Raw genomic sequence first — 26,353 nt, 5'->3', positions numbered from 1 at the left:
TCTTGGTTTTTTTTAAAAAGAATATATTTAATCTGATTTAAGCACTCCTCATATCCTTACCCTCAAAGAATGAATGAATGAATCTTTATTTGCATCAGCCATCGGCCATAGCAATAAAACAACAATACAGTATACAAAGAATAGAAATAAAAAGTCAATTATATAAAATACAATCCCTCAAAGAGATTTGAATAAGAAATCTAAATTGCAAACCTTTTCAGCATCAGTCTAATTAAAATTAGGAATAGTCATGTTCCCATAAGGAATATATTTGGGGGTACTTGTTTGTTTGTTTGTTTGTTTGTATTGCACATTTATAGCCAGATTTAATTATTTTTTATTCAAAACATTTTTATGCCCTGCTTTCCCTCTTCACAAAGCAGTTGCTCAGAGCAACTTACAAATAAAGAGAAACATCAGTGCAACAGTGATCCAAGCACTAAAACACAAACCTTCAAACATTTTTTTTTTACAAAGAGCAGTACTTACAGTGAATATGTTGAGCAGCGACAGAAGAGAAGTTTTTAATTGGCAGTGGGGGAATAAAAGAGTAAGATAACCTAACCTTCAGCTGGTGCAAAATGTAATGGCCAGATTGTTCGCCAGAACAAGATGGTTTGAGCATATCCTGACCCATCTGCCCTGGCTGTCAATTAGTTTCCAGGCTCAATTCAAAGTGACGGGATTGACCTATTAAGCCTCAGGACCTCAATACATTAAGGACAACCTCTCCCCGTACAAACCGATCCAGACCCTGCGCTTATCATCTCAGGCCCTTCTCTATATCCCCCCTCCCAGAGAGGTTCAAATGGTGGCAACAAGAGAACAGGCCTTTTCTGTGGTGGCCCCCCGACTGGAATGCTTTCCCAAGGGAGACTGGCCTGGTGCCATCATTACATGTCTTTAGATGCCAGGCAAAAACATTCCTCTTTACTCGGGCTTTTAACTGATTAAATAACTTATGGTGTGTTAAAGCTGGTGGCATGTACGACAGTTATTATGATTATTTTATTATTATGCTGCCTGTTGCTATGCTTTTTATTATGTTTTTATTATTGATTCTCCATAAAATGTGTTCTTAATGTTGTACACTGCCCTGGGATCTTTTGATAAAGGGTTATTATATTATTAATATAATACTTATATTAGTAATAATAATACAGCCCTGGGATCTTTTGATAAAGGGTGGTATATAAAACAAATAAAAATATAAACAAACAAACAAACAAACAAACAAACAAATAAATCACCAGAATATCCACCTCAGCAATTTTCTGTGTTTGTGCTTTCCCCCATTTTCTTTCTAATATATTTCCCCATGACTTGAAAGTCATGCAAACCTATTTCTTGAAGATGTTCCAATGTTGGGGGCAGACTCATGAAAGGAAACTTGTATCTGATCTTCTGAGAATGTGTGCTGCAAAGTTTATTTGAACTCATCCTGTCAGCTCTCACAAGATATTATGAGACTTTAATTTACAGAGAGAGAGATATTGGGGGGGGGGGTGGCTATTTGGCCTGGAAAATAGAAGCTGTTTGCCCTTAATAGGAAGGTGTGCTGGATTTTAGGATGTTTTTTTCTTAGACTATATTGGTGTGTTTGAGTAGCCATCCTGGCTATGGGCTTCTATTAGTACAGCTTTGAGCAAGGCTTATTTTTGTTAAGGCGAAAAAAAAGGGTATGAATGTGACTGAAGAGTGAGAACAGGAAACACCACGTTATATTTATAGTTATATATACATTTAGTTCTCTATCAGTCTACAGTTTATATATATATCTAATGCGATATATGTATAGTCTTGTCAAAGAGAACCCTGAATTACTGAGCGATCTTAAACCATTTCTTTCAACGAATTTAAAAAACACGTTTTCAGTCAGTTGGATGGTTTCCAGAGGTAGCACACGTCCCCCCACCTGTTCAGGGTGTGAGTCTCCTTGCTGATTTGCTGCTAGTCCCCATGAGTGAGCAATGTGGCTGGAAGTGGTAGGAGTAAATTAGAGAGGGGGCAGGCTCCTGCTATATATCCCAGACCTGGCCAAGCAAGTAACCGCCTGCTGTCTACCAATGTTGCATATAACATAACTGCTTCTGTGTAGAAGTCGTGGAATCTGGAGCTCCAGATCCTTGCCTCCCTCCTGGTTCATGTCTCAGTTTCTGTGATTTTTATTCTCCTTTTTGCTTTACTTTTACTTTTTACTTTAGATTTCTCGCTTCTCCTTTACCATACCTTTCTCTTCAACACATTTATTCTATGCTATACTGTAGGGGTGCTCAGGTGAACCCCCACGTGCCAGTCCCAGGGGCGCCAACTTATAAAAAATATTGGGGGGGCGGGGGCCCATACCGACTTATAAAAAATATTGGGGGGACCCAAGACCTCCAAACCACTGCTGCTGGGGGAACGAAAGGGGCGAGCCCCGGGCTGCCCCGACCTTAAGTGAACCTGTGAGGGCCCGCCCTTTGCGGCAGCCGATTGGCTGCCGCCGTGGGCGGTGAATATTAATGAGCTAGGGGGAATCCCCGCTTCTCGCGGGGCTGACGCCAGCCCCGCGAGATTGTTGATGGGTCGAGAGCCCGCAACCCCACCCCCTCTCTAGATCGGGAGTGGCTTTGTTTTAACTCATTACTGAATGTATTTTAAAAGGTAACTATCGTCAAACAAGGAAAATAAAAAATACCAACATAATTTTGTGATTTTACAAAGCATAATATAACTAATAATTTTCTTAAATTATTGGGGGGGCAGAGCCCCCCCAAATGAATTTTTGAGGGGGCTCGGGCCCCCTCAGGCCCCATGGAGTCGGCGCCTATGGCCAGTCCTCAAAGGTTGGAGGGGAGAGGAAGTGGGAATGTTAGGCAAGACTCACTTAAGCCTGTCTGAAAAGTGGGGTGCCCACCTTGCCCCAGTTTGAGTGCATTGCCTCATGTCCTCGATGAATATGTGAGGGAGGGTTAGTATCCTGACGGAAGGACTACATGGCAGGAGCTGCCTTGACCTCTTGGATTGGATCTGATCTGTGGGCAATTGCCAATTATAAGAACTGTAACTTGGAGGAACTTGTTTTCCTCTTCCCTCCAATTCCTTCTTCCTTGCGTGCTGTGTCTTTTTTATTGAGAGCCTGAGGGCGGCGACTGTCTCGTTTGCAGTGCAATAAAAACACACACACATGCAAGCAAACAAACAAACAAACATTTCACAAAAGGTTTCTCTCGCCTTGATTGCAATTTCTTTTCTCCTTAAATAACGGAGAATTGTGGTGTGGGGGAGACACAGGAGAAAAACTGAGCACCTCTTATGCTGTGCACATAAATTAAAGTTGCTTGTATAGCTGCATAATGTGCTGGGGGGGTGTAAAGGTTTGAGTTTCTAATGACAACCTTTCTTTTTTCCTGGTGTGGCTCTAGGGTGTGAAGGAGGAGACCCCAGAGAAGCCAAAGTGTCCTACTAAAGCGGAGAAAGCTGGCTGGATCAGGAAGAGCAGTGGAGGCCTCTTTGGTCTCTGGAAGGAGCGTTACATCCAGCTGTGCAAAACCAAACTGTTAGTGTATGAAGATGAGGTAAGAACAGTTGAAGGGAAGCTTATCTGGAGAGGGCTGTTCTCTTGCTCAGTGCTGGGTGACACTGGGGCCTGCCACAATGCAATGATAGGATCAGCCACTCTTGTCTTGACACGGTGCCTTTCAGTACGTTCGCCTGCTAAATCCTGAAGACCGGTGGCGCTCATAGTTCGTCTGCATTAAGGTTGCACCTGTCAATTCCGTATCAAAATAAGCTCCTGTTTCTCCCCTTGTATGAGACACCACATTCCAGGGAGCTTGCCATTTTGGTCCATTGCAACAGAAACCAGCAGTCTTGTACCAATTGAAAGGTTCGTGTTGCGGCATGAAGCTTTGGGGATCGCAACCTGCTCAGGCTTTAATACCTGCCTTGGAGGCCCTGCTGTCCAAGGTGCTTAATAGTAGTAGTAGTAGTAATAATAATAATAATAATAATAATAATAATAATAATAATATGATGTATGCAACCCACTTGACTGGGTTTCCCAAGCCACTCAAGAGATTAGGCCCTTTTGGTAGTGGAAACGGGTAGTGGAAACGGGCGCTGCTACACATTCCCCCCCATACTCATGTGTGCCAGTGAGAGATACAGTTCTGCCATCTAAGGATTTGACCAAATAGATTCTAAGCCACAAACGTTCATGTCAAAATAAAGCTGCAGTCCTGTGCAATTTTACGTTGCAGTAAGTCCTGCAGAATTCAACAGGACTTAATTCTGAGTAGGCAGAACTTTTTAAAAAGAAAGAAGAAGAAAATGAAATGCAGCCTGAAGCCCAGTGTTGGTGAAGGCCTGTTAGATTAGCAGTAGACATTCTACTGTGCATGCAGAAGGTCTCGGGTTCAACCCTGGAATCTCCAGGAAGATCTGGAAGAGAATCTCTGTCTGAAACCAGGGAAAGCTACTGCCAGTCAAAGTCAACAATAGACCAGTGGTCTGACTCATGATAAGGGAGCTCTCTGTGTTGCTCTTTTGTTAAGAGCTGTGTTTGGACTTTGAAGAACTGGGTTTGAATCACAGCTCCGGCATGAATATTCTTTGTCCTTGGGTGAGTCACTGTTTTTCTCCTTCAGCCTTATTTTTCCCAGCTGTCTGCAGGAATAACAAGGACTTGCCTCACAGGTCTTAGTGAGAATCAACATAATAATATTTATTATTATTTTTACAAATATCAGGAACCTCTTCTTACATTTGCTGAGAATTGGCCAGGATATTATTTGCAAATAATTTGTTTTGATTTGACTGGAAAATAAAACCACATCAAGAGAAGGTGAAATGACTTCATAGGATTTGGGAACAATCAACTGAAGACTAATTCGCAGCTTTTCAGCAATTAAGGGTGCCGTCCTGCGCATGTGAAATTTGGAGGAAGAAAATTTGGAGTTTAGGATTGCAACCTAAGCGTCAGAATATAATTCAGACTTGGGGATCGGTGGTTGCTTATATAATGAATAAGCCCTCGTAGACAACCGAGCAAAGATTTTATGAATGATGCTCCTTGCTGCCTTTCATTTTTGGATATTTTAAAAGATTTTTTTTTTTGATAATGAGTGCTAATTTAATATACTTTAAGAAATATGAGATATATAGCCCCATCAGTGTCTGCAGCCCTTTATAGTATAGGCAAAAGGGAGTAAGTTCCTGCTCCAGGGATCCTACAGTCTAACGGGAAGAGAGCAAAGGGAGAGCATTTTTCACATTGGAGAGCATTCAGAAACACAGACCTCCTCTTGCAGTTGCACATACGAGACTTGGATTTCCTGGAAGTTGGGAGTAAAGACTGGGGTGGAGTGATGGGGTAGTAGTTGTATTAAGCAAGAGCGTCATAGAACATGATCTGGAGTAAGGCCTGTGTTCAAGTCCCCACTCAGTGATGACGTCTGTGAAGGTTGGGTCAGTTACATGCTCTCAGCCTAGCCTATGTTGCAGGGTGATTGTGAGGAGAATATGAGACAGCCCCCCTGCACGTCAACCTCTGGCTCCTTGGGGGAACAGGACAGGATGTGCAAAAGGGTTATTTTAATTGTAAAAGATGCTTGTAAATAACCACTTGCCTGGTCAACTATGGTATTCCCCCCATTTCCTCCAGGTGGCCAGCTATAGGTCTGGTCCACACAGGTAACAGAATAAGACTGCAAGAACCCTGAAGTGGTAGAATAGGCTGTACCACTTTTAACTTCAGGTGGGGCAATGCCATCTTTGAATGCTTATCCATTGTAAGAGCTCCGTGCAAAGGAAAAGCAATGCCTCTTCGTTGTTGTACAGCAGCCTGCTCCGTGTTATGCTTGCTTTTTACTTTCAGAAGTCTCCCCCAAGCACACACAGAGGGGAACGATTGAAAATGTTTCTCCTGCTGTCACAAGTAGTGTAGTTCATTCTGACACCTGCTAACGCTGCTGCCCTCTTCCCACAGCTTTCTGCTAGCTGTGACTAGTAACTTCACGCGTGCACACCCCTCACTCCACCCTCAGCGGTGAGCTTGCAAAAGCTAACAGAGGCAAGTGTGGGCTCGCAGGCTAATAAAACCAAAATAAAACTGGAGGCTGCAGAGCTTCTCTGCAAGGCTGTTGTGTAAAAGCACTCTGCAAAATTAAAAATGGTGCAAAGATTGCGGTGGTGCTTATTTATTTTTAAAAGCGTGTATCTGGTGCCTTTCCTCTCAAGGCCGTGTTCAGACCATCACAGGGAAAGATGCTGTCTAATATCTCAAAGGATGGGTTTGTTAGAAATGACAGAGGAATGCAATAATGCCATACATGAACAGCAGGATTATGTTCAAAAACCAAGGTACCACTGTATTGCAAATTTATTGAAGAAAGGAGAAAAAACATATAGAAAGGAGAGGAAGAAAAGGGGGGACAGGAGAGAGAGAAACACACAGGAGAGGAAAAACATTTCAGCTCACAGTAACAATACAATAACCATCAATACATCCATCTTAGCTTACACAGGTAGCTCTCCACATGCCAACCAAATGTCCAAATATGTATACAAATGAAGCTGATGTTTCTAAAATGTGTGTTCAGATATAGCAAGGATGTTATGGTCTCCAGACCATTGCATGATAGATGGTGAGTGTTTATCCTTCTAGTTTTGCAGTGTCTCTTGGCTTGCTATTGTTCTGCAGTTAAAACCCATCCTTCAGGAATGCAGCGTAAAAGTACACAAGCACCCACAAATACCAAGGATTTCACCAGTACAAAATTGATAAAGAGAACAGCTTTGGACCAGAAAGGGTCTTGTCCGAGGAACCTGCAGGACCATGGAGAGTTTCTAGTGGGCAACCTGTTCTACTGGAGACTGGGACTGGATTGAGCCCTTTTCAGCCTCTGACTTCCTTGGACCCAGGAGAGGGTCCCATGAGGGTCCTAGTCCTCGTTCTATAAGCCCTAGTGCTGTGGGATCTGGTCCAGAGGGCTCCTGTGTCCCAGCCTTGGGTTTAGCAGCCCACATGAGGCTCCAGGCCATGAAACCAGACTACTGTGGCTACTCAAGCATAAACCCAGGCCCCATCTGCATGGTTCCCCCCAATGAATCCTGGGAAGTGTAGTTGGTTAAAAGTACTGAGAGTGGTTAGGAGATCCCCACAGCGCTCCAATTCCCAGAGTTCCCTGTGAAGAGGGTTTGATTGCTAAACCACTCTGAGAATTGAAGCTCTGTGAGGGGAATGGGGTCTCCTACCTACTCTCGGCTCCCTTAGCAAATGGCATTTCCCAGGATTATTCAAGGGAAGCTGTGGGTGTTTAAAGCGGTGTCATGGTGCTTTAAATGTATGGAGTGAATGTTGTTGCCTCAGTAGACTCTAAACTCGGTGTCAGGATCCCTGCTCAATCCCAGCAACATAATGCTACTGTGTTTTTAAGGCAAGCTTCCTAGATTGAGATCTGAAATGGACTGGCAACTGTTGGGAGCGTTGGGCTGGCAAAGTGTGTTTGCTTCCACCAGTCCAGGTTGGTAGCCTAGCAGTCCCCCCGTCCCCCCGCATTGTCTTTTAATGAAAAGCCTTCAAAGGAAGCTCCACGTGCAACACATGCCAGTGGTCCAGATCCCAGATAGCAGCGGCTAGGCTACAAGGAGAAATATAGGCGTTCCTAATCAATCGTTAATCCCCTGGGCAGCTGGAAGTCATCAAGTCCTGGGAGAGATAAGAAATTTAAAAGATGCACTCACAACAAACCCCTGATTTAATTGCCACGGCTCATCTTCCTGACTGCTACTGAGCGCCAAGGCAATTGTCCTTCATACCTTCTGGTCTGCCTTTCCCCTTTCCCCTCTTTGCCCATTCATGGGCATGAAGGACACTTGTCTGGTTGTGTTTTCTTCTCTGCCTTAGATGGTGACACCTCTGGTGATACCTCTCCAGATGTTGCTGGCTCAATAGCACTTTCTTCTCCAGTTGATTTCCATAGGGTTGGTGTCTTGAAGCAAAGGCAATTTAAGAGTCTTTGGGCCTTAACAAATTTATTATGGCATAAGTTCTTGTGGACTCAGATTTAAGGGAAATGTTAGTTGGCAGAAATATATAAATAAAGGAGAAAACTAGACGGTGGGAGGTAAATGGCAGTGAATTGCAAAAATTACAGTCAGTTTGCATGAGAGCTTAAAATACACAAGCAAGAGGCAAAGGTGGTCCCTCAAGCTTGCAATGAGCATTTGGTGTGTTGGTATTTGTACTTGATCTGAAAAAGTAGTCCTGAGTCTAGGACACAGTCCCCTCCCATAGCATAAAGGTAGATAGAGAGAAATAGGTATTTTTAAATATTCTTTTCTGCGTGGCCAAAATATACAATGAAATACAAACGGAGAAATATAAGACAGTGGTTGTATTGTGGCTGACTGGCAGGTGAAGACTGTTTTATTCCAACAGACTTTTGGGAACAGACTGGTTTTAAGGAAGAGGCCTTTAATAGTGCTGTGCTGCATTTCTATAACTTGTTTAATTCTATTGTAGATAAAATGCTTTTTTAACTATTATCTTTTAGCTATCTGTGCTTTTTTTTCATGTTTGCTTTAATTTTTGTGAGCCACCTTGAATCCCAGTTCTGCGAAAAGGGCAGGATATAAATAAATAAAATGATAACAATAGTGTTAGCCTTGTGCAATGAAAGGTAGCAAAGGGGTTCATACACACACACACACACACACCACTATAGTTATATCATATAAGGAACAGTCTGAGTGTGTGCCAACTCAACCCTTTTTTAGGTGAAGCTGATCTGGCTACTGTTGCATGTACCTTGGGCACATTTAGCATGGATTACTGCAACATGCTTCACGTAGGGCTGCCCTTGAAAAGTTAGGAGGAAATGCTACCTGGTGCAAATATTATGTATTTTGTGGTTTTATGTCTTGATTTCATTCTGTGAATCACCCTGAGACCCCCAGATATAGGGCGGTATATAAATTCAATAAATAATAATAATAATAATACAGCTCCCAGAGTGTTCTCAGGGCTCAGTGGTATTTTGAGCAGAATACTATTTTCCCCTTTCAGTTTGAACTGGCTTCCAGCTCGTTGGTGGTGCTGATCATGTCAAGTTTGCAGGTTCGATCCCTTCATGGGACAGTTGCATATTCCTGCATATTGCAGGGGATTTGCCTAGATTATCCTCAGGGTAACTTCCAAGTCTTGGGATGCGGGTGGCGCTGTGGGTTAAACCACAGAGCCTAGGACGTGCCGATCAGAAGGTCGGTGGTTCGAATCCCTGCGACGGGGTGAGCTCCCATTGCTCGGTCCCTGCTCCTGCAGGTCGAAAGCACCTCAAAGTGCAAGTAGATAAATAGGTACCGCTCCGGCGGGAAGCTAAACGCCGTTTCCGTGCGCTGCTCTGGTTCGCCAGAAGCGGCTTAGTCATGTTGGCCACATGACCCGGAAGCTGTACGCCGGCTCCCTCGGCCAATAAAGCGAGATGAGCGCCGCAACCCCTGAGTCGGTCACGATTGGACCTAATAGTCAGGGGTCCCTTTACCTTACTAACTTCCAAGTCTACAATTCTATGATTCATTCCTGGGCACAATTCAAAGTGCTGGTTATTACCTATAAAGCCTTAAGTGGTTTGGGTATTTCAATATTTAAAGCCGTGCCTTCTCCCAACACATACCTGCTCAGGACTGGCTGATGATGTCTTTCTACCTGAGACAAAGGACAAGATGACACATCCTGCTTCCAGATTCCATGTACAGAAGCAGACCAATCCGGAAACTAAATCTTAGGCCACATCCATACCGTACATTTAAAGAATTATCAAACCACTTAAAACAGTTATGGTTTCCTCCAAAGAATCCTGGGAACTGTGATCTGTTAAGGTGCTGAGAATGGTTAACCCCTGTTCTCCTCACAGAGGTCCGATTCCCTGAGAGGTTTAACAATCAATGCCTCTTCCCAGAGAACTCTGCAAATTCTCTGCGAGGCTTTGTCTCTGTTAATTTGTAGTTGAAGACGGGAGACAGCACGTCCTTCACAGTAACTATCCATACTGATCTTTAATTGTATTTGTTATGGCTTCTTGTATTGTATTTTATGGTATCGCAATATGAAACCTATGGGATTCAAATTGTAATACAATAAAATGCAATATATAAGAAATAAAAGATGCAGTAAAAATACAATTTAAACCACGTAGCATCCAGGGCAGTGCCAGTTTTCAGGTGTGAGAAAAATGATTTTATATGTAATGGAAGCAATAAAGTCTGAGGCAGAACTCCTGTGTTTTGTGGCCTCACCTTGGGGGCAAGCTCTTATATGTTATAGTATGGTTTAAATGTGCTTAATGAGCTGGGATTTGCTTGTAATGCAGAGAGAGAGAGAAAGAAAGTAAAAAGAAGAAGAAAGAAAACCAGTGGGGTTTCAGGCACCCCATGACTCCGCTGGGCTGGGACAGGGCAGTAATATTGAGAGAGGCAATCTCAATCTATCTGAGCTTCTTATGACTTCAAACGGACCCAGACAAAAATAATCTGTGTTTGCTCAACGTTTCCGTTGTGTTCAGTTTCCTGTGACTTGGTTTCTTGCACAAGCTAGATTTTGCAGGATTGGGCCCATAATGATAAGATTATTTTTCTACTTTACCCAGCAAGCAGCACCAGATATATGGACATGTTTCGTCTCAAGGGAATTTGGAACAGCACACTTTTGCACCCTTAGAATATTGCTGCCCAGTGACCATTTTAGTTGCTTCTACAGTGGGCCTCCTTCCCTGTGCTGACATTCCCACTGTGAGGAACCTGTGCTCCTCCAGCAGTTGCTGGACTCCAAACCTTGTCATCCTCAGCATCAGCATGACTGATGGTAAGGGATTATGGGAGTTGTAGTCTAGCAACATGGAGGGCCGCAGGTTCCTCACACCTGGTCTGTAGCCACAAAAAGATGTAACATTTCCAGTAGTTGAGGGGGCTGGGGGGGGGAGAGATTGATTTCGATTCCATGTGAAACTCCTTGCCGTTCCTCAACACAACAGAACCATCTTAAGTGATGTAAAGTAGCAGAAATTGCAGAACAAATTATTCAAAATGAGAAAAAATGGCTCTGCTTTCATATATGGTAGACATACGCTTAATATTTTCCATCTCTGTGTAAAAGTTTGAAATACCTAATTGTGTGTGAATTTTATTACATCTGTGTTCTTCTCCTTCCGCCATGAACTTAAATCACTAAGTTCCATTTCCACACTCACAAGCTGCCTTCTGTCGTCCAGTGTTGCAATCTGTGAGCTTTTTACACCCTTGCAGAATTGCACAGCCTAGAATGCTTGTTGAAATGAGAATGGCTGGTCGAGGCCTGGCCAGTGGGCCTTGGCTGGAGGCAGGATTCGAACCCAGGCCGTCCTAGTCCAAGCCCAGTGCCCTCCGCACAACATTGCACCTGGTTTCATGTCCTAGATCAGAGTAACCCAGTGCATTTTATTCCCCCGTCCCTTGCAGGACGAACAGAAGTGTGTCGAGACCGTGGAGCTGGAACGGTACGACAGGTGCCAAGAGTTGCGTGCCCTCCTGAAAAGGAAAAATCGGTTCATTTTAATCCGGTCTCCGGGTCACAAGGTAGGATGTCCTTCTCTTTGTACATGGATGAATTGCATTTATCTGTCACCCCTCCCCAAGAAGCCAGTACTTCTTCTTGGTGCTGTGTACTTATCCATGCTTCACAGCTGTTCTTTTTCACAGCTCTCCAGAGTGTCATGCAGATGTATTGGCTTGAGAAGTCAGAGATTGAACTGAAAACCTTCAGTACTGTATATAAAGTGTGTGCTGTGTTGCTCTAGCTAGGGGCACGATGCAGTTTGCTGAAGAGCTGGACTTTCCCGTGTGGCAGCCTCCTCGTTCTGCCTGTTGGAAGGGTCAGCCTTATGGGCGCAAACAGAGGTGATTCAGGGTTGCAAGCAGTCTGAAATATACTCGGAGTTGAGAGTGGATTTCATGCTCTTTATTCAGCTCATAGTGGTGAGGAGGAATGAAGGTTCCCCCAAAGTATCTGCACATGATTGGCTAATTCTGGAATTCTCCTGTAGGCCAATCAGGTTGTGGATTCACTTCCATCTGAAGCTGGATTGGGTGGCTCCTGCAGACCAATCATACTGCTGCATTGTTCTGGGACCAATCAGACTGCTGCATTCTGAATCCTATTGTTATAGGACCAATCAGACTGCTGCATTTTGGATCCTATTGTTCTAGGACCACGCAGACTGCTGCATTTTGGATCCTATTGTTCTAGGACCAATCAGACTGCTGCATTTTGGATCCTATTCAACTCAGTACATAACACCTTCAAAGACCTGCTATGCTTTCTGCAGCAGGGTCCCAGTCTCTAGCATCCCAGAACTGCCCAATCAGCATGGAATAGAAGTTCTTTTAGCTATTGAGATGAACCAACTTTGTGTTGATTGGAGCCAGTCAATGTGAAAGGAGGTGAGTCAGTCACTGAGGATTGGCTCTGGGGGCCACTTTGGAAAAGGTCTGCAGGAAGAACACAGAGCGGGAGCTTGTTCTGCATGCCCCAAGGCTAAGCATTTAGGAACACTGAAAACGCAAGGGGCTTCAATTTCAAGAGAAAGGTGGGAATAAGGAAAATGCAACTTAAGTCATTCCAAAAGAAGATATTGGAGCACTCCAAATCATTTGTATGTGCACAAAAAATAGTAGATGGTGGCTAAAAGGCAACACAGATCTGCATTGATCATTGCAATGGATTCCTAATTATTATTGTATAATCTTAGAAGGGGCATGGCTGTGAGGGGGTGTGACGATGAGGAGTCATAGCTGTGACTATCATGAAGGGACCCTGCACTTCTGAGTTTGCGACTACACTACTTACTATGTGGCAGTAGCCCAGAGGACCAGTGGCTTCTCTTATAACCTCTCACTAACATTAACATAGGGACGCGGGTGGCGCTGTGGGTTAAACCACAGAGCCTAGAACTTGCTGATGAGAAGGTCGCGGTTCGAATCCCTGCGACGGGGTGAGCTCCCGATGCTCGGTCCCTGCTCCTGCCAACCTAGCAGTTCGAAAGCACCTCAAAGTGCAAGTAGATAAATAGGTACTGCTCCAGCAAGAAGGTAAACGGCATTTCCATGCGCTGCTCTGGTTTGCTAGAAGCGGCTTAGTCATGCTGGCCACATGACCCGGAAGCTGTATGCCGGCTCCCTTGGCCAATAAAGCGAGATGAGCACCGCAACCCCTGAGACAGTCACGACTGGACCTAATGGTCAGGGGTCTCTTTTCTTTTACTTAACATTAACATGAAACTTCTCTTAGCCACACACTCATTGTTCTAATTCCTGCATGCCTTGAAAGAACACACAAGGGGGGTGGGGTGGGGTCCTGGGTCACACTGTGTAGGCCTTCTCTGCCCCCCTTCCATCCAGATGTGACTCCCACCAGCTGCAAATTCATCGCCTGTATAACTGGCTCAGGATCACCCCTCACATGGAGGATCTCTGTACACTGTTGCAAAGGCATTTTGGGTTTTTGCGGAGCCTTTCAGTGCACAAATCCCTTTTGCAGTTCTTGGTTTCTGATCCTGCCTTGCTGAGGGCCAAAGGGATGCAGGGGGACCCATTTCAGAATGAAACTCTGTGGCTGGAGTGGTTGACTCACACCAACGAAAAGTTTACTGTTCAGAGACTCCCCAACCCCCACATAGCTTGCATTCACTGGGAATCTGGCGCGAGTGTTGACAGGCAACATAATTGTGCAGATGTTACACCGGGCTTCCATTAGCAGGCCAGCATACACAACTGTGCGTCCCTTTTTTATTTTCCTGTTTTGGAATTGCAGCTGTGGGAAGATATATCAACAGAGCATTAACACACATTTGTGACACTTGCTCCTCTGTCCTGAAGCTTCAGCCCCTTCTACCCCCTGACCCCAAGCGGACTACAGTTGCTTTTTCTTGTCAAGGGGTAGGGTGAGGGGGGGGGGGGGAGAGTCAGCTCACGGCTGAGGATTTGACGTGAGGGTATGGGTTCACTTTCGGAGGTGGGGGCCCGGGGAGAGACTCGTGCCCATATTGCATCTCTAGATGCTGAAAATTTGCCAGGATGCTTAGAAATTTCACAGCCTCAGTCGTGTGATGCGGAGTCTAATCCAGCTGTCCATTTGGAAGAATGTGCAGATACAAAGATATTGTGCAGAAAAAAATCCAGATTCAATCCCTGGCTCTTCCAATCAGAAGTCTCTCGTAGGATGGGGTAGAATTTTCTCTGTCTGAGATCCTAAAGTGCTGTTTCTGGTCAGACCAGGTGTAGGGACAACTTTCCGGGGGGCCCTGTACTTTGGTGGGTGGAGCCAAAGGCAAAGTGGGTGGAGCAAATAATACAACATCACCTTCGTACTGCAGGCTGTATTCCTCAACAAGAACGTTTCATCCAGGAAAGCAAGAGGCATAATAATAATAATAATAATAATAATAATAATAATAATATATTATTATTTATATCCCGCCCATCTGGCTGAGTTTCCCCAGCCACTCTGGGCGGCTCCCAATCAAATGTTAAAAACAATACAGCATTAAATATTTAAAACTTCCCTAAACAGGGCTGCCTTCAGATGTCTTTTAAAGATGGGATAGCTACTTATTTCCTTCACATCTGAAGGGAGGGTGTTCCACAGGGTGGGCGCCACTATTGAGAAGGCCCTCTGTCTGGTTCCCTGTAACCTTACTTCTCGCAATGAGGGAACCATCAGAAGGCCCTCGGCGCTGGATCTCAGTATCCGGGCTGAACGATGGGGTGGAGATGCTCATTCAGGTATACAGGTATCATGGTTCAAGGATGCTTTTCAGCCAAGCAGAAGCACTTTACGGGGCCGCATCAGGAGGACTGATGTGAGCTGTGGCCTGGAAACGGGACATGGTTTGGGTAAAGTCCTGTGGACCAGACTGACAGGCTTGGAAGGCCTCCTTCAAATCCTGTTCTTACTGTTCTGGGCAATTTAGATGGATGCTGCTGCTGTTATTTCGTGGGGGAAGCGTGTCTGTTTTGGAATGCATCGAGTGACTTCTCTCTCTCTCTCCAAATAAAATGTGTGTGACTCCCTTCCCAAAACACACCTTTCCCCCCACCTTCATTCTGTGGGTTTCTAGCCAATGGCTTGTCATGGAAAAAGATGGCTGGACTATTGGGACACTCTTAAAATTACAGTAAGCTGCACGCGTCGTTCAGCATGGGTGCTCTCATGCTGTGATTTGCCAGAACAGCTTTTTTTTCCTGGCACTGCAGGGCTGTGTTTATAAGGGTGACTCAGACTCAGCTGGCTGGGCACTTGGGAGGAGCACAATGTCCATCCAGCAAACTGTCCCTCTTGGTTTTCTCTTGGGCTGCTGACCCTTTTTACCTTGGTAGCAGCTGCAGCAGCAGGAAGAAAACAAAAACCCATCAGATCTGCCTTTTACAGAGTTAGACCTAGCTCAGTATTGTCTACAAGGGGGCAGAGGTGGGGAAGGGACATAGCTCAGTGGAAGAACATCTGCTTTGCATTAAGAAGGTCCCAGGTTCAATCCCCGGCATCTCCAGATAGGCATAAGAATGTCCCGTGTTAGAAACCCTGGAGAACTGCTGCCAGTCAGTGTGGACAATACTGAGCTAGATGGGCCAATATTCTGACTTGGTATAAGGCAGCATCCCATTCCAATCAACTATTCAGAACAATGACACCAGTCAAGCTCGCAAAAAATTATAATTTACCTGACAATAAATGTTGGAAATGTAATGAGACTGAAGGTACATTCTTTCACCTTTGGTGGACATGCCCAAGGATTAAGACATTCTGGGAGATAATTTATAATGAAATGAAAAAGGTATTTAAATATACCTTCCTGAAGAAACCAGAGGCCTTTCTCCTGGACATGGTCGGCCAATTGGTGCCAAAGAAGGACAGAACTTTTTTTTATGTATGCAACAACAGCAGCAAGAATACTCATTGCGAAGCATTGGAAGACACAAGATTTACCCAACCGGCAAGAATGGCAGATGAAGGTGATGGACTATATGGAACTGGTGGAAATGACTGGCAGAATCCGAGACCAGGGAGAAGAGTTGGTGGAAGAAGACTGGAAAAAATTTAAAGATTATTTACAGAAATACTGTAAAATGAAAGAATGTTAGAAAAATGTTGGAATGAAGTTATATGGCTTTAGCAGAAATGTTATAAGGAGCTAAGTACAAATAGATTGTTAATGCATTAAAGGGAAAAATAAGGTTAGAATATGTTAAGATAAATACAGGACGGAAAATAGAGGGTGATGGAAAGGAATTGCTGAAACTGTTAATTGAAGTGGAATACAAAAAGGGAGGTGTGAGGAGGTCGCTGAAACAAGTGATGAAAGATAAGATATCGAAATTACTGGATGTGTTTTTAATTGTTTTGTTTTGTTTTGTTAATTTAATGTCTTTTGTAGTGTTTTTTGTTTTTGTAATGTATTGTTTTGTCTTGTTTAATATTTCTTCTTCTTTTTGTAATCTTTAAATTGATAATAAATATTATTTTTTAAAAAATAAATAGAATCTCACTCTTTTTTTAGAGGAAGAGCTGTGGTTCAGTTGTTGAGCATGCAAAAGGTCCCAGATTCAGTCCTCAGAACTTCCAGCTGGACTGTCTGAAACCCTGGAGAGCCACCACCAGACAATACTGAGCTTTTAGGGTGTTGTTGTTGTGCTTATTGTCTTAGATCCTAAATTGCTCTTCCATTAATGCATGTGGCCAAGGCGATTTCTGCCCAACCCCCCCCCCTCCATCTGCACTCCCCCAGCTCAAAGAAACAGACAGAAAAGCACATGGGACTACAGAAGGAAGGAGAAGGCAGCAACGTCCCATTTATATGAACACTGAAAACCAAGTCTGACGATTCTTCTATCTACTCAGTGTTGTCTACACTGACTGGCAGCAGCTCTCCAGGGCTGGAGGCAGGGCAGCTTTCCCAGCCCTACCTGAAGATGCAGGGGATTCTGCTTGGGGGGCCACAGCCATTTACTTTCATTTTTTCACAAATGTGAACTCTTTTCCAAAGATAGAAAGAGAGTTAAGATCCAAACCACTGATTTTAAGTGCAGTTAGCCACCTTTTACGTTTTCACAGGTGTCTCTAGTAAATAACAGAGGCCCACGAACTCCAGAATTCTTTGGAAGAATCAGGTCACCCAGTAGATACCAGGCCAGTGGTCAACGTGTTGCTTTCTGGATGTTTTTGGACTCCAACTCCCATCAACCCCAATGAGCATGGCCATGGTCATAGAAACCCAGCCAGATGGGCAGGATATAAATAATAAATTATTGTATTGTATTGTATTGTATTGCATTGTATTGTATTGTATTGTACTGTCTTGTATTGCATTCGCCAGCGTGGCCAGTAGTCAGGAATGATTGGACCAGTTACATCTGGAGGGCGGTAGGTTAATCACCCCTGGTCTACAGGAAAGTAGACTGCTGGTTCACTAGAAGGTGGTTGGTCATCTGCAGTTGGGTGTGATCAACTTTTTCAGCCCTGATCTACAGCACAAGAAAATCTTTGTTCCTTTGAGCTGCTTGGTTTAGCCGTTCCCCGTGCTGCGATGTATTTCTCAGCATTGATTGAAATGCGGGATGGGTGTTGATTTTATTTTAAAAGGAAAAGAAAAAACCAAGCCAACTGTAAACCCAAATTGCAGTTCTTGAGTATAGTCCACACCTCTCTCTTTTCTTTTTTCAGGTGCAAGATATCAAATTTCAGGCATCCAGCGGGGAAGAAAAGGAGTCGTGGATGAAAGCTCTCAATGATGGCATCAACCGGGGCAAAAACAAAATACTGGACGAGGTAGCGTGAATGACATGGAGCTGCTTTCTGCTCTGCTTCATACTAGTCCATCCAGCTCAGCATTGTCTGTAGCAGGAGTAGGGAAACCTTTTCATCCCTGAGGCCACATTCCCTCAACTGGCAGCCTTCCAAGAGCCACACGCCCGTGGTAGATGGGGCCAGAGGCAAAACTAGGTGGAGCAGTAGATGTAACTCTTACTTTTGTCCAGCAGGCTACATCCCAGCTGTGCAGAAATCTGCACACGCACACCTCTCCTTCCTGGAATGTCACCTACTGTAAAGGTAAAGGGACCCTGACCATTAGGTCCAGTTGTGACCAACTCTGGGGTTGTGGCGCTCATCTCACTTTATTGGCCAAGGGAGCCGGCATACAGCTTCAGGGTCATGTGGCCAGCATGACTAAGTTGCTTCTGGCGAACCAGAGCAGCGCACGGAAACGGCGTTTACCTTCCCGCCGGAGCGGTACCTATTTATCTACTTGCACTTTGAGGTGCTTTCGAACTGCTAGGTTGGCAGGAGCAGGGACCGAGCAACGGGAGCTCACCCTGTCGCGGGGATTTGAACCGCCGACCTTCTGATCGGCAAGTCCTAGGCTCTGTGGTTTAACCCACAGCGCCACCCGCGTCTCTGTCACCTACTATCCGGAGGTAAAAGTCCCTCCTGCTGCTTCACCGTTTGTTTCTGGCCCGAGCCCCTTCTGCCCCTGGCCCTGGCCCCACTGACATGAGCCCCCCTGAGGGTTTCCTATGAAGGAATGCAGCTCTAAGGCTGCAATAAGTCCCACACCTGCTCCTCCTATAAGCAGTGATATCACATGAGCAAGTGAATTTCAGGTGCCCCCCCCCCCCCCCAGTATTGCATCTAGCTCTAGGCTTGGCGGTGTCGAGGGGAAAGGATTTATTTTGGCCGGAGAAGAAAATCCGCTTGGGCTGGCCCTCCGTGGGCCTGTATCAAGGGCAGTTTTGGCAGCGGAATGTAAACTCTGAATGAACTTGGAGTCTGGTTTTCCGTCTCCTCCCCTCCTCGCTCTCTCTCGCAATTAAGCCCAAAGGGAGAGTTGTGTGTGTATGTGTGCAGTGTGGAGCTGTAGCCGTTGAGAAGGAAACGGTTTCATAAGAACTAACCCATCCCTCTCCCACCAACAACATTTCCCCCTTCTAGCAGAACTGAATTGGCTTTGAGCGTAGTGGTATCGCCCGCTCCTCAAACTGAGCACAACAGGGCCAGCTGGGAACAGCAGACTAATTGCAGTTGCCTTGCAAATCCAAGGCGGGGGGGGGGGGGGGAGGCTGAATTCAAGGCATTCAGGGCTCTCGTTACACAGGAAGAAGGAATTGCAGAAGTGATGTCATGTTGGGTGATGCTGGCAGCGTTTGCTGTATCTATGGAGTCGCTGCCAGAGGCGGCTGTGGATGCCCTGAACTAGTGTATTGTGAAGTCTGGACATATTGTTTTCCTCTGGTGGGTGGGTGTGCTAATGAACTCCATCTGCCCCTTGCTGACAGCGTCCAAAAGGAAGAGTCTCCTGGGTGAGCAGGCTTCCAAAGCATCTAAGGCTGAAAACTTGGGTCTTTCTGGAAAAAGAACTATGTACGAGAAGAGAATCCAGAAGGGTGCTAGAAAAAGACTTTATGGGGCCTTTTTCTCCATTGGTGAAAAATCTCAGCATGATTCTAAGGTTATTGGACTCTGCTACAGCAGAAAATCTTTACTCATTGTATCAAGAAGTCAATACATCATTGCTCATAACAATCAAATACTAAAATCATTTCAAAACTTAACACATCAAGCTGACAAATATGTCAGTTTATCAGTGCTTTATATGAACATTGTAACATTTAAGGTTATCATAAAATGAACTGCCAATCACAACAACATATTGATTAATGACGAATATACTATACATTCCAGTGCAATTGCATATCAGGGATAATATAACCACCAGCCACTGCATGGCAGTATTATATGTACTATATAGTTATTTGGAAGTCAGGGCTGCTTCACACACAATCAGCCGATTTTCAAAAAGAGCTTGTAATTTTTAAATGTTTGAACAATGGCAGTGTCTTTGTGTGTAAATCATGCATCAACCGTCCCAGCCCATGGACCCCAAATACCTGTTTGTACCACTCTGGCAAATGTTATAAACTTGTGACAGCCAACTTTTTCATCCTGGTGGTAGGGGGCTCTCTTTAGCAGGAGAAGAAATGTTAACGGCATTGTTGAGACCCTAAGTAGTTTGAGTGGAAGGGTCTAGTTTGAGGTTGAAAACTGACATGTCCTCCTTCCTAGTATAAGATGAGAGAACATAGATGTTCTCTCAGTGTTGTCTACACTGAATGACTCTTCAGGGTTTCAGAATAAGATTCCTAGGGTAGCTCAGTTGGTAGAGCATGAGGCTCTTAATCTCAGAGTTGTGTGTTTGAGTCCGACGTTGGGCAAAAGATTTCTGCATTGCAGGGGGTTGGACTAGGTGACCCTTGTGGGTCCAACTCTACAGTTCTATGATTCTGTTCTTTTTCCCTGCCTTATGTAGAATTGTTAGGACCTCCTGTGTGCAAAGACTGTGTTCTACCACTGAGTTACAGTCCTATGTTCCAGAGACCTTTCCTATTGTAATGCGAGGACTACTGCTCTCCAGATCAGAAGTGGCTAACTCTCTACTTGGTGCAGGGAGGATTGGAAAAACAAGGCCATCTTTTATATAAATTACACCTCATAGTTGTTTTTAATGCAGTGATTGATTTCTGTGCCGTATCAATTAATGTGTGAAACTTGGTAGTTTTAGCAGGGTTGGAAGGCTGGATTCCTTTAGTCTTCATCCATTCATGGACAAAGAAGGTGATGTTGTTTCCCTCCTCTGTTTTCTTCCCTGTTTAAAGGTGAAGGTTGATCCAGACCTCTCTCTGGAACACGTGACACGAAATAGAGCAAAATTGGCTCAGGGCCGTCGTCCACCAACCAGATACCATCTCAAAGAGGTAATAATCAAGGCTAGAGAAAAACCCCCAACTCCACTTTTTATGTTTGGTAGTCTGAATTCTGTATCTTAAATGCACCACAAGAGCCAATATGTTCAGCCTTTGGAACCTAGGAAGCAGCTATATACTGAGTCAGACCTCAGTACTGTCTGCACTAACTGGCAGTGGCTCCTCGGGGTCTCAAGCAGGAGTCTCTCTCATCCCCAACTGCAGTTGCTGAGGATTGAACCTGGGACCATCTGCATTCACAGCTATGCGCTATGGCAGGCATGGCCAAACTTGACCCTCCAGCTGTTTGGGGACTACAACTCCCATCATCCCTAGCTAAAAGGACAGGTGGTCAGGGATGATAGGAACTGTAGTCTCTAAACAGCTGGAGGGCAAGTTTGGCCATGCTTGCGCTATGGCTTTCCCCCTGTAAACAATTTCCTGGCACATAGCCACATTAGTTTCTTGCAGTGAAAATAATCAGAATATCTTGTGTCACCTTAAAGATGAACAGATTCATTACGGCAAATATAAAATTTATTAGTTGAGAGTCTTTGTCTTTGCATGTATATGTGTGAAATATACAGTGCTATTTTTCTAGAAAAAGAGGCGCTGGAACTCACTATGAACTTATTCTCTTAGAATGGCAGGCACGCCCAACTGACGTGCTGGAACTGAGTTCCGGCTGAAAAAAGCCCTGGAAGTATATATTCTGTTATATTATACAGTATATAATTAATTTTGGACAAAGGAATTATGCATAGCACATTTTACCTGTCCCCCCCACCTCCAGATCTGTAGTAAATCTTGCGTATAAGTTATTTATGCTGCAAGCTATGGGGTCAAGCACAGAACCTTACATGTGATTTGGTGCTTATATTTAGTCTGAATGTTTCTAGGTTGCTGCTTGGCAGAAGCCTCTGAAACTGCTAGCCAACAAGCCAAATCCAAATGCTAGTAAAACAATCATAAATCAAGGTTAAACATGTACACGATTTAAAAATCGGTAATAACCAGTAGAATGAAAGTGAATTGCCAGAGCATCACATTCACTCCAAATTGAAAGCCCAAAGGAATAAAACAGTCACCACGGACGCCCTCACTGATGGTGAGAGGATGCACAAGAAGGACTTAAATGATGACCTCAATAGGCAGGAAAGGTGCAGATTGGAGGGATGGCCCTCTTGGGCAAGAGAAGGCTCTACTCATGCAAACCACCCACAGCCTTAAGCCAACATGGTTTCTTCCAGACGTTTTGGACAGCACAACCATGCTGCCTGGGGATTGTGGATGTTGCGGTCCAAAACATCTGTCGTGCACCAGGTTGGTGAAGGCTGATGTAAGGAACCCATGTGACATACTTTCCAGACAACAGTTCTATGTTGGAAGGAATACAATAAAACCAAGGTTACTGTTGTCCGACAGCAGTGCTGGAAGGACCTCTGTAGTACTTGGTTCATGCTTGAGGTTCTGCATAAGGAGGGAAGGTGAGATCAGGTCTCACTCTTGTGTCTGCCTATATGCTGTGTGAACCTGCCACATTAAGGAAAACTTAACTAAAATAAAAAATAAATGCATGGTGGTCAGTAAGGGAAATCTAGTGGTACATACTCAGGGCCTGTGTCAGATGCCTGATTTTAGCTCTGTAGTACAGTGGTACCTCTGGTTGCAGACAGGATCCATTCCGGAGCTCTGGCCGGATCCCAAGGTTTCTGCAACTAGAGGTGCTGCTTCTGCACATGCACGTGGCATGATATAGCGCTTCTGTGCATGCACGTGGTGCATAGAGCACTTCTGCGCATGCCGCTTTCGCAACCCAAAGTTTACGTTACCCGAGGGTAGCATAAGCCGAGGGAGGACTGTAATTGCCTTTTTCGTTTCAGGAGTTCCTAAACTGTTCTTTGAAAGCCAGGTGGCTCAAAGGACTGATTATCATGTAAATCTTCTTTTAATGTGCTCTTCTGATGAAAAACCTCCTAGAGCAGCTTACATATAGCAATAAAAGCCAGACAATCCCAGCTGTAGGCTTGCAATCTAGAAGACATGACACAAAAGGAAAAAGGGATCTGGAGAGGGGAAAAACAAGCAAGGGTCACTTTTTTTAAAAAAAAAGTAGGTCTTGTAATGAGCAGGTGAAATGGAGATGGTTCAGGGAGAGGAGGAGCCAAATGTAGCTGGTCTCCCAGCAGAGCTGATGGGGCGGTTCTGCTTACTTTCTTTCTCTTAGCTGCAGCCTGATGGAATGGCTGCTGCCAACAGACAGTTGTGGGAGGGAGGAGCCTGGTGGAGCTATTGTCTCAGTTGCTGGGGTGGCCCTGCTTCCCATCTCCCTTTCTGCTGCAGCCTGATGCCCAACATCTGTCTTGTTGTTTCCTTGCCTAGGTTGCCAGTGGGGTGTCAGATGGGATCCTGAGGCTTGACCTGGATGTACCAGACAGCGGTCCTCCATCCATCATGGTGGACACAAGCGAGGCTGCTGACGTTCCTCTTCCGAAGGAGACTCCCAAACCACCCATGCCACCTACGAAACCACCTATGCCTCCTTCAGAGAAGCCGAGCGCCGACTCTGCACCCAAAGATGTAGAAGCCAAGAAGCCCCCCATGCCTCCCGCAAAGCCTCTTAAGGAAACCGCAGCATCCGGTGACAACACGGACTCTGCAGAAGAAGATGTTGCTGCTACAGGTGATGACGCTGAAGAACCTGAAGCCACCCTAGATGGAGAGGACCTAACGGAGGACCACAAAAACAATCCCAAAGTTCCAGTTCCTCCTCCAAAGATCTTATCTGATAAGATGAGGGTGACATGGGACAGTCCAGCTACTGAGCAGCTGGAGGACGAGGCCGTTGATCTGTCTGTGCACGGAAGTAAAGAAAATTTATCCGAAGCAGCCAAGGAGACGCTGAAACCTCCAGCTCCTCCTCCTAAGGTTCTGTCGGAGAAGTTGAGAGCCAGCATGAAATTGAACAGGAACAGCTCAGAGGTGGATTCTTCTGAAGGTGGACGCCCACCCGATGTCCCGAATGGTGAAAGCCCCGGTGTTGCTGGCGATGAAACCTCTGAGACTGTTTTCCAAGATGGAGAGGAGCAAGGAGAAGCTTTGTCAGAGCAAGAAGCTAAAAAGGAGAGTTTAGACTTGGCGACTAAAGATCAGCTGGAACCTGAAGGAAACCCTCCAGTTACCAAGCCTCGCTGTGCCTCCGTAGGGGACCTGCTGTTGGAACCAGCCAAGAAGCCCCTTCTGGGACCACGCCTCCAGCAGGGAGCTGCTTCCAAAATGGCCCAGATGGAGAGGAAAGTGGCCAGCGAGCAGGAAAGAACAGAGAAACTTCTGAAGGAGGTTTTGCTGGGGGGATTTGAACAGGGCCAGGCGGGCAGCAACGGGCCTCCGATCTGTGCTGAGACGTTGCTCAATGAGGCGGCAAAGCAGCTCCAGCAAGCCTCGCAGGTCTTGCAAGAGATCAGAGATTTAGGAGAACTGAAAAAGGAACCGGCCGAGCTTCGGAAAGGGGCGCAGAAGGATCTAGTGACTCTGTATAGGAGAAGTGCTCCCTGAAAGGAAGGCACTTCTGCTTTTTGTGGCTTAGCTGAAATGTTGCCATATCGCAGCACAACTTTCCACTATTCCGCTAGGTCAGTGTTTTGAAAACGGGGGGGTGTCATCTTGCTGCGCACTGCTAAGAAGGAGGGGGAAATGTAATTTTAAAGTATCGCTCTGATGAGCTCAAGCTGTGGGCTGGAACCCCCTGGTGGGTCAGGTGACAGCAGCAGGGGGGTTAAGAGGACAAGGGAAGGGCTTCTCTCTGCTCTTTTTCTTGCTCTCTTGGAGACCCTTTGCAGCAGTTCTGCAAAGCCTGAAACTGAAAGCCTAGATCAACTGGGGGTTATTTATTCCCTGGCAAGAGAGTAGGGGAAAAACAGGGATGGGACACCTCCTGAAACCCACCTTTAATAGCCATTTGTCCTGACCCACAAGATTCTTGCAAGTGGAAGTGATAACACAAACTCCAGCACACAAGAATCTCTATAAACCTACCAGCTAAAGCAGGTGGTTGGCCTGAGGCTGGGAAAAGTAAGTTGTTGTTTTTAAGAGAGATGGAGGCAGAGTAAGCTCTGAAAAGAGATGGAGCAGAGGGAGTCTCCAAAGTTTGGGAACTGCTGGTTTATGTTTTGGCTGTCCAGCTGGATCCTCAGCATCAAATGGAAACAGGGTGTGAAGAGTCACCAACCACTTGCTGCGAGACTCCAGTCAGAGACTTAAGCAAGCACGTAGGGGACATGGATAGTAACCTTCTTGCATTCCAGCAATGGCAGAATTCCTATCCTTGCCAGGCTAGCCATCCACTGCAAATTGTAGAGGATGGGGTGCATGGCACTCCCCCACAGGAAGCCAACGCATGCACAGCTCTCCCCAACTCTGTTTTGTTTTTTAATGTGGAGATGACCTTACTGTGCGTTCCGTTAGATGCGCAGTGAAGGAGGAGAGGGCATGCGCCTTCATTCCCACCACGCAAATGGTGCAGCAGCTTTGGCAACCATATGAACAAGGGGCTAATGTTAGGAAAACGACCCTTGCAAGACACATGAGCATAGGCCCCCCCCAACCCCCAGTATTACTATTTCTACACACCTGCTCCCCCTCCCCAATGAAATTAATGCTATCCATTTCCAGGACTCGTGATATCAGAATAACTTACTTTCAGTTCTGCTTGGTTGCTTTTTTCTCACATGAGCCCTTCTTGCACTCTGGGGCCTGACGTGTGGGAACCTTGTGCTTAACATTTTCCTCAGATGCTTCTTTTAACATTCATATGTGTCAGAGCCGCCCCTATGTCCCAGCTCACAGAGGACCAACGCCCGGCTGTAGTTATGTACAAAAGTCTTTATTGACGTTCAGTTTCCATTTCAAAGCCGCAGCGTGCAGCTCTACGTCTTAAACCCTAGACCGGCGAAGCTCCGTCTGAATCTCCTCCCCTTCCACACCAGTTTAAGACTCTAGCCTTGCTCCACCTCTTCCTTAGCTCCTTCCTCCTCTGGGCCCTCCTGCCCGCTGGGGTTTCATCCTTTCTGGACTCTTCTGACGCTGACCCCCCTGATCCTTGCCCCTCCTTCCGGCGGGCTTTAGGACCTGGTTCCCTATCCGGGCTACCTGCTGTGCCGCTTGCCTGTACATTTGAACTTGGCGCGCGCGCCCAGCCGGCAACCTTCCTCTTGACCGTTCCCCCGCTCTCCGATGGAGGCGTGGTCAATCCTGACTCATCTTCTCTCGCTGGTGGTGAATACGCTGGCCCCAATACCTGGGACTCCTCCCCCCCACTACGCTCTGGTGGGGAAGCTGGTCCTGATTTCCTACTGCTGCTCTGGGAGTCCCCGCTGGCCTCTTGCTTCTGGGGTGTCCCCCTTGGGGCCCCCCTTGCCCTGGCCACCGGCGCCCCCTTCTGTGAATCTTCCGATTCGCTGGAGAGGCTCATGGAATCTCTCGGGCTACTGTCATCTTCTCCTACGCTGCCCTCGGATTGCTCCCCCTCGCTCTCCATCTCCTCCCC

General features: G+C 45.7%; 1 protein-coding gene across 1 annotated transcript in view; it reads left to right on the top strand.

Annotated features, from left to right (window-relative positions):
- The window catches only part of PLEKHO2 (pleckstrin homology domain containing O2), a 34,250-nt gene extending 8,628 nt beyond the window's left edge, over positions 1 to 25,622 (top strand). Inside the window, exons 2-6 of the mRNA XM_083713163.1 lie at positions 3,408 to 3,560; positions 11,479 to 11,595; positions 17,735 to 17,839; positions 20,722 to 20,820; positions 23,191 to 25,622. Of these exons, the coding sequence (XP_083569289.1) occupies positions 3,408 to 3,560; positions 11,479 to 11,595; positions 17,735 to 17,839; positions 20,722 to 20,820; positions 23,191 to 24,363 (1,647 nt within the window). The 3' untranslated portion in view covers positions 24,364 to 25,622. The remainder of the gene's footprint in view (positions 1 to 3,407; positions 3,561 to 11,478; positions 11,596 to 17,734; positions 17,840 to 20,721; positions 20,821 to 23,190) is intronic.
- Positions 25,623 to 26,353: the final 731 nt, after the last annotated feature.

The sequence above is a fragment of the Podarcis gaigeae genome (assembly GCF_964106915.1).
Source record: "Podarcis gaigeae genome assembly, chromosome: 14".
NCBI classification, from domain to species: Eukaryota; Metazoa; Chordata; class Lepidosauria; order Squamata; family Lacertidae; genus Podarcis; species Podarcis gaigeae.
Note: the sequence above shows the minus strand (reverse complement) of the source record. Positions and strands in the feature narration are given on the sequence as shown.